General features: G+C 44.8%; 1 protein-coding gene across 1 annotated transcript in view; it reads right to left on the reverse strand.

Annotated features, from left to right (window-relative positions):
* The window catches only part of syt7a (synaptotagmin VIIa), a 68,360-nt gene extending 59,952 nt beyond the window's left edge, over window positions 1-8,408 (reverse strand). Inside the window, exon 1 of the mRNA XM_056599011.1 lies at window positions 8,325-8,408. Coding sequence (XP_056454986.1) covers window positions 8,325-8,358 — 34 coding nt within the window. The 5' untranslated portion in view covers window positions 8,359-8,408. The remainder of the gene's footprint in view (window positions 1-8,324) is intronic.
* Window positions 8,409-9,135: the final 727 nt, after the last annotated feature.

Raw genomic sequence — 9,135 nt, forward strand, 5'->3', positions numbered from 1 at the left:
TGCCAAGAGATCAAGGATCCACACAAAGAACTGGAAGGTTACGCAACAGCCTTCATCATACACAACACCGCGCATCGCACAATCGCACAAGCACATATACACACTCGTTCACTATGGAAGGGTCACGTGCACGCATGTCCTCCGATACACACATGGCCAGAGCGTAGTGTCAACAATTGTGCACAGTTTCAAAGAGATATGAAAAGTAAAGACATCGACAAAATGATCACGACGAGATAGAATTCGCCGTACGTAATATGCAGCTCGGATACGCGGTTGTCCATGGCCCTGTATCTAACTGGCATGTCTTATACCCTGGGGGATAAATACATTATTCTATCTATATCTATCTATGTATGTGACAGCCTCACATCCAGGCCAATTTTCTACCACCTAGCTGTCTTCATTTTACCATATAAGCCTCCCTATCGCTCTCTCCCAGTCCCCAACCCCATCCCCCCTGCCCGTGCCACACACACACACACACACACACACACACACACACACACACACACACACACACACACACACACACACACACACACACACACACACACACACACACACACACACACACACACACACACACACACACAGACACACACACACACACACACACACCAACACAAACCCACAACACACACAGACCGACATACATAAACATACACACAATCCACACTCACACACATACACAAACATACACACAGACACACCCACGACCACAAAGGCACAAACGCACACACACAACCACACACATGCACGCACACAAACACACACACACACATACAGTAGAGGCAAAGATACACAAGAAACAATCACACAGGGCCTTCTATCCTCTGTGTGACCTTCACAAGCTAGCACTCCAGGGCTCTGCTTCTGCTCTGCGTCTCCCTCTCTCCCACTCTCTCTATCTCCAGCTCTCCATCTTTTCACACTTCCTTCCACTCGGTCGTCTGTTGCCCTGCCTCTTCAATCCCATCACTCTTTCTTCTCTCTTTTTTTCCCCAGATGGTCCACAATGGTGCAAACCGTCTCCACTCGCAGACCAGACCATGGAAGAGGGGAAGGATAGCCAGTGAAGATAGCAGAGAACCCAAACACACAACTGTAGGGTCCTTCTCTCTCTCTCTCTCTCTCTCTCTCTCTCTCTCTCTCTCTCTCTCTCTCTCTCTCTCTCTCTCTCTCTCTCTCTCTCTCTGACAGCAATCCAGAGCCCACAGGCTGTGCATCGTACTAAATAACTATCAAAAACACTAGGATAGGAAGACCTGTCTCCTGCTTTTTCGTACTAAACACTGGAGAAACAGCATTCCCCCACATGCATTCACTCCATACTGTAAGCCAAGCAGTTGCATAAGCTAAGGGAATTAATAATTAAGCTAGAATGTATTGAATAATTAGTCACCTTGCACTGAGGATAATACAGTGGATGATCTGAATGTGTCATTACTCAACCTATTCAAGATAAGCCCTGATGTGGCGGCCTATTTTAAATTCACAACAGATTTGTAGCATTAAGCAACATGTGACGGCAGGAAATGAGCATCATATCAATCCTGGGGGAAGCAGTACGTTTCAACAAGTGCGTTTCTCATGACTAGTTATGTTATTCTCATGAGCAGTTGTGCATTCACTGCATGGACGGGTGTGGGTAAGTCAGATTTACTAAATATAGACAAGCAAGTTACGAGAAAAATTCAATATCGCAACACAAATGCATTTTGAACATTGACGACACATCACAAATAAACCTCTGCTCCACCGAGGCCCTGAATCTGCCCACAGAAAATAGAAGTGAAATTCTGGAACGATGATCCAAGAACGAGTTGATGATACGTTCCCTTTCTGCCTGAGTAAGAAGTTACTCCATGTGTCTCCGTGTTTGGGTGGGAAGGAGGGCTGAGTGCTGGGCAGGAGGGAGGGGGGGTAAATGAGGTTGTTTCAGCTACACTCTCTTTCAGCAGCAGTCAGGAGACGGGAAGGCCGTAGATGACAACTCAATCAAGGCCAACCGTAGCGCTGCATTTAAAACCGCACCAGGAAGGGCTAGACCTTCAAGGGACACTGTGTAACATTTTAAGTCATTTATTACCTCAAATCAACGTGTTCATTCATAAATAAGTCCTCATTGGTGTAAAATTATCTCTGCCAAAAATCGCACTTATCCTCTGGTGCGAAGAATAATTAATATGTAGTTACATAGGAAGGGTAAGCTTCATGGAGGCTTCCATGTTCTTCCGGTCTATGAACGGCCGAGAGGGACAAATAGCCCTACGTGGTACAGAAAATGCAAACGCGTTTTTACTCTGAGCCAGCGTGAATGATGACTGAAATAATTCACTATCTTGCTCGAGGAGTAATTACTCATACATCATTAGCTTACACTAATGATTCAATGCAGTTTGAAATTTGTTTGAAATAACGAACCTCATCATCACTCGAATGACTTGATGAGGTAGCATTGGATGTCATGACACAGCTTCTTGGCACATACTGCCCACCGTAGTTTTTGAACAAGCGAGCACTATTAGTTTGAATGCAATATACAATTGTACCACTAGATGGGAGTCATTTTTACACAGTGTCCCTTTAAGGATGAATTAATTACCTCCTCAGTGGTAACTGCTTCGGATTATCTATTATATTCATGTGACCCACGTGATCTCAAACCTAAACGTCAACAAAGCAAAACTTGTTGAATCTCAAGTTGTGTCTGCCGAAACAAAATGCATGACATCATTTTATTCTCAGTGAAAATTAAAAAAAAAATACATAGCTTCGGCATTGAAATACACTTTGATGACGTTTCTAGCGAAAAAGTGTATTCTGATTTCGTAATCTTCAGTCAGTCAATGCATATGATGCTTAGATTGTTAGTTTACACAGCGTTTCATATTTTTTTATTCAGAAAATTATAGAAACATCCCTTTCAGGGGGCACAGAATGCCTTGGGCGTAAAATAAAGACGTCTGGTCTCTTTTATGTGAATCAGGGCATTGAGGTTTGTTTAAAAAACTAGATAATATACTGTAAATCTATCTCTAAAGGAAGTTATGTAATTAGATAGATGGCCTAGGGGTCAAGGACCCTTGGATGGAGCATGGGGTATCTTTTATATGAAAGAGCGCCTCAAGGACAAGTGACACTATCGATTTGGGGTCTCTAGGCCAACAGGGGGTAACAAACAAAGCTATAATTTCTCTCACAGCCTCCCCGCAACGACCCATAACACATATCCCAGAGTCAGACCTCCATCACCCGTTAAAATAAAGAGTTAGAACTTTTTAAGATCTCATAAGGGGCGTAGCGTGAGCTCCTTTATGTCCTTTCAACCCCATATATGAAGAAGTTGTACACACAGTCTTTACACGCCTTAAGGCACAAGCTTCTATCTCCATCCCATCCGGAAAGGGGAACCTGAAACCGGCGCAGTTTTCTGCCTATTTACTCTAAGGTTGGAGGCCTCGCCCCTTCTCATGCCCTTTCGAGATGGTCAGAGATGGCAAAAATCCCACCCACGTTCCCCTGAGTCCAAGGAATGTCAAATCAGAGATTTGGATTTCCAGCTCTTGCAGAAAAAGTGATTGCCCAAACGGGCCGTTTCTTTGATAAAACCTCTCAGAAGTGTGGCCCGCGAAACCTAATCCATCACAATGTTGTGCCAACGGGCGTTTTGGAGATAGAAATGTCCTACCGCCCGATCACTTTGTTCCAGGGGCTGACTGGGACCCCCACAACGAACCTTGTCCCTCTTGGACCCGGGGGGTGGAGGGGATGGGCTCCCCTGGTTAATAGGTATAATGGCCTTGTTCCTTTCTCTTTCCAATCTTGTCTTTACATTAATTGATTTGCCTTTATTTCCAATGTGTTTCAACACGTTGGAAGGGGTAGGGGTAGAGCCCCCAAATAGAATATTATCCCTGTCCTTGAGGCCCTTTTTACAATAGAGAGACCCCAGGTCTCTAGCACACTCCCAAGTGTCCTTGACCCCTAATCAGTTCTAATGACATCACTTCCTACAGGGCTGAATTTATAGTTTATTATCTATTCATTTCAGTAAATCTGGATGTCCTGATATATATAAAAAAGAACAGACGATTCATTCTGTTCTCCCATGTATGGTGTGTTGGCGTCACTTATTAATTAAATTTTAATGCCGATGCTATCTAAAAATGTCTAACCATAATATAGTCTCGCAAAGCCAGACCAAACTACAGCAAGTAGAATGGTCTGGAACCACGCTATTTAGAGCTGTCTATCCGGGGGGAAAGTGGGCTGGCCTGTTTTTATTTCTTTAAACCAATCACAATCGTCTAGGGCGGGGCTAACCCCGGGAAGCAGCAGCGGTGTCCATGAGGGAGAGCACAATACGGGAAAGCCAGCAACAGGAAGGGGCTGGAGTAGCGGTGGAATCCGACGCTAGCGCTATAGACCCTGTCCATTTCCGCTCAGCCAGACTAACCATAATATAACAGATGTCATCCATTTTGTTTTGGCAGACCACCTTGACAATAGTGACGTTTGGCTGTTTCTCTGGCCAGTCAATAGGGGGCGCTGGACAAATACTGACATAATAATAAGCCTCTTCGGATCACAGCATTTGTAAAGTGTCGTTCACCTAATGACTGAGACTTGATTTTCTGCTCTCTCACAGTTAACATGCCAGATGATTCAATGTGTGATTAGGCTTTCTTCAGATCCGATGTTATGGCTTCCCCTTCCACAGGGAGCGTCTCCGTGTCTCACTGGAACAGTGAAAGAGCAGGTCAAAAGCCTGGTTTAGTTGCAGGTGTTCTTACAAAAGCATCTAATTGCCTTCATTGCAGTATTATAGTCTCATCCTCTGACTCCTTGAGATCTTCCCAACGGCTTAGTTCACAACAGCAACACGTACACGTATAATAAATTGAAGCAGTTATCCAATTGGAAATCCATTGAGAAGCTAAATAAGTGTAAGTGTGCACAAAGAAGAGCTTTCTTTTAAATGTCAACCACAGCTTCGGAAAGAGCGCTCTACGATTAAACTCTTCTTGTACCATTTTTCATATAGCACGACCTCTTTCAACATCCTGTGCCATGTCAAATGCATGTATCAAACCAAGGCATATCCGCCATTAATGGATAACATTTTTCGTCTTTAAATCTCATGTGTAGTACCGAATGGTGGCGTTTAAATAGGCAGTTTGGCGGCCTATAAAATGACTCCTACACAGAAACCTACAGGTAAACTGAAACTCACTTTAACCCTAAGTTAAAAATCTTATGTGAACATTTTGTCATTGTTTCTCCATCAAACTTGTCTATGTCGAAAAGAAGGCTTTTGGTGAGCTCCTTTTAAAATGGGATATGCTAAGTAATTTCCCTCTGAATTTAACACGCCAACAGCTTGCTGAACTGAACTGTTGAGGAAGTATTAATAGCATTCCACCTCTGGTCCTCCATCCACCGCCTCTTAAATCGCTTCTTTCTCCAACCGCCATGGACATCAGAGATGACGGCTATAATTTACTATCCAGCATTAGCAGAAGTAGAACAGCCATGAAGAGGTGGCACATGGTGAATTGCTACAGGCCAATAATGACAAAGAACAAGAACACACTGAACACACAAGAACACACTTTCTACTGGGCGCTGAACTTTGCACCGTGTTAAATTCTCTTTCCGTGTTAAATGTTCCATTCTATTCATATAAAAGCCAGGGGAAATATTTGGAGAACGTTTTGAATGGCCATGACTCTTCCTCCAAAGTGCAGATGTATTTTTCACAGCAGAGTAACGGTGTGGATGTAGGACTCCTTAAATCCACATCAGGAGCAGTATTTTGACGGTACCCCCTCCACCATCACCCTCTGTGAAATAAGCATCTATCTGGCTCAGACCTATCTCTCTCGCTGTGATTTAAGTTTGTAATTCATCTTCTAGCTGAAAAAAATGAAACCTAAGTGGGCTGCTATGGTGGCAGGAACATCATGACGGAGTTGAGTCATTTAAAGTGGCGGGTTGAAGCCGGTGGAGGCTTGGATCCCGGCCAAAATCCAAGGCCATCATCCCCCTAAATCAATAGTGAAGCCGGCGTCTTATCACATATCACAACTCAAGCGGTAGTAGTCTGCTCTACATTGCATGCCAGACCGGCCTGAGGAGCGCACGCAAACGCTCCCAGGTCCCAATCCAACAGTAAAGCAAGCAGTGTTCAAATAGTCATCTGCTGACAAAAACAAGGTGTAAACATTCGGAAAATGGTCTTGATGACAGTATGTTATGTCCATCTCATGTCAGTCCTCTGCACTGCACCCATCTGAACGCACATATGTGGCCTCAACTGAACTTATTTTTCTGAGAGAGGGTACACAATTGTGTGAGCGACCTCTTGCTCCTGATAATGGAATCACACTCATTCTCCACTGACACACAGCAAGGTGATAACATTCATAAATTGCATTAAGTCAACCACAGGTCCCATCCTTGAACGCATCCCTGTCCCGGTTCCACCATGTCGTCCGGGGTAATTCACCGTAACGGGGATCGATCAGGGCTCGCTCCTGTCCTGCAACGATGTCATGTTAAGTTCATCACAACTGCCATCTTGAGGCAGCACAGCTTAACCGTGTGCCAATGTAGGAGAAGAATAAGAAACCTCCAGGCTATGGGCTGTATGGCCGCAGCGTAGATGCAGACCCAGAGTTCAGAGTCCTTCCTCTTGGTACAGATGGCCCTGACTCCTGTGTCTTTGACTGCTAACTTTTTTACTAACGTTGAAGCATCCTTGGATGAATACTTGTCCCATCACTGCTGTCCTTCCTTCTGTAGGTTTCAGAAACACCGCAGCATGTCTAGCTCCACGGTGGGTAGGACTGATTGAGTACCCATGCATGGAGGCTCCGTAATCTATCAGAACACTGCGTCCACAAATCATGCAACGTCTCACAGTTTGACTTTGGGTAGAAAAAAAGGACAATATGTATTCCTTAACAGAGAGAACAGAAGATCACTCATATGTTAGAAAAGGACAAATGACTCTTTGGCTGATGTTTTTGATAGTGACCCACAGCCACTATGCATATGGCCATTTGACTGTAGAAGGCACCGTTAAGACAATTGTTTATAACCCTATAATCTTTAAGAAAATATCAGTCCATGTGGCCCACGTACACATCTTCCCCCAAGTCCACCTTGAGACGTGAAGAGAATGTTAACCATTAGATAAAAAAGAGAACCAGTACCACAGGCTCCAGTGAGAAACACACCAGTGCAGGTACACCCACTCACTCCCATTAAACAATTCACTTTCAGAGGCTAAATGTGTCCATTCTGCGAACTGCAACGACAACTGTTCCACATTAAGCCCCACAGCTAGTCAAATTATGAAGCCATTAAAATAAGTTGGTTAGGTAATTCCTCTATAAACTTTAGGGCTTCATATCGATGAGGTCTGGGGCTGCACAATGCATCCAATAAGCCTTGCATCATGATAAATGTCACTATAACCTAAGCACTTCGGAGATATCCACTTAAGAAATTATTCCTCTGATTTCCTTGTTTTGTTTGTTTAATGTGTTAACACCCAGTCATACAGCATGGTATTTGGTTGCATCCTATCCCACTAAAGGGAGCAGAACCAGCGGCCCCTCCCACTCGGTCCTCGGCAGCAGCAGGTGTTATTGTCTTATGAACGGGAATTAAGTAGTCGTCAGAAGGACCCCCTTGGCCCCAGAACGAATAGCCTGCATGGTGCGGGCTGTAAGGACCGTAAAGGACAATGCTCGCTTACTTGACATCAATTATACCACACCAAAAAAATCCCGCCTCTCGCCCACGTGGGAGAGCTTCCTAAATGACCATTTTTCAACCTCTTTCACTGAGGCGTGCTGAAATAATGTGGTGTATAACATTCTGTATAATTTATATGAACTGTTACCATCGTTAAACTCGCAGGCAGCCCAAGCGGCTCCACGTTGGGGTGTCATTGTGGAGGCTTTGACCTTGTGTTACAATGCCCTTTAGTGGGTCTTTAATGTCACACCATCATCGACACCTAGCAATCAGCGTCTAAAAGAGGTGTGCGGTGATTGGACGACGCAACGCAAGCTTTGGATCATGCTCATCAATACACTCGCAGATAGTTTGCATTGATGTTACATAATGGGAACACAACGTGGGGCTCCACTTTCCACCAACAGCCTCAATACGCCTGAGAAGATCAATGTTGTATCTGCAAATCTAATGCAGGAATCCACGCGTTCACATGTGGGCTGATCTCAGCCCTGATGAACAATGAACACTTTAAACTGTCACGATACGGAGGCTCCCGGACGAGGGCTTACCTTTGCTACTGTCCTCCTCCCTGTTCAGATACATGGCTGTGATGAGCCTGGGGCGAGGTGATGGCGCTGTCTCGAGCGTTTTTTCGGTACCGGGGACTACTCCTCCAGCGTCTCGTGAACTCCGCCGCTCCGTGTGTAGTAGTGGCTGTTTACTGTCTTGTTGCTCCGCGAGAGTGCGCGCGCGTGCTTCAGCAGCCTCTCCTCTCCTCAAGGCGGATAGGTAGGGTAACCAGTCTGAGTCTCTCTCTCTCTCTCTCTCTCTCTCTCTCTCTCTCTCTCTCTCTCTCTCTCTCTCTCTCTCTCTCTCTCTCTCTCTCTTTCAATCTCTTCTCTCTCTCTCTCTCTCTCTCTCTCTCTCTCTCTCTCTCTCTCTCTCTCTCTCTCTCTCTCTCTCTCTCTCTCTCTCTCTCTCTCTCTCTCTCTCTCTCTCTCTCTCTCTCTTTTGCCCTCAAACACACGCACACACACACACACACACACACACACACACACACACACACACACACACACGCACACAAAGACACACACAGACGCTCTCCTATAACCAAGTGCTTAAGCAGCTGATGCTCAGAGGACAAACCACGGTGAAGGGAAGAGTGACTTTTGAGAAAGTGATAGTAAGTCTTGGGTACAGTCGAGCAACCTTAATGTGAGCTATAGTTAATTCATGTTCTAATTTAATATTTTAATTGAATTATTACGTGGCCCTCATGAGGAGGTAGTGGTCGTCATGGAGCAGTGTTTGAGGAGGTCGTGGTCTTCATGAGGAGGTAGCCGTCTTCATAGATAGATAGATAAAGATAGATAAATA

The sequence above is a fragment of the Gadus chalcogrammus genome, chromosome 9 (genome assembly GCF_026213295.1).
Source record: "Gadus chalcogrammus isolate NIFS_2021 chromosome 9, NIFS_Gcha_1.0, whole genome shotgun sequence".
In the NCBI taxonomy this organism is placed as follows: domain Eukaryota; kingdom Metazoa; phylum Chordata; class Actinopteri; order Gadiformes; family Gadidae; genus Gadus; species Gadus chalcogrammus.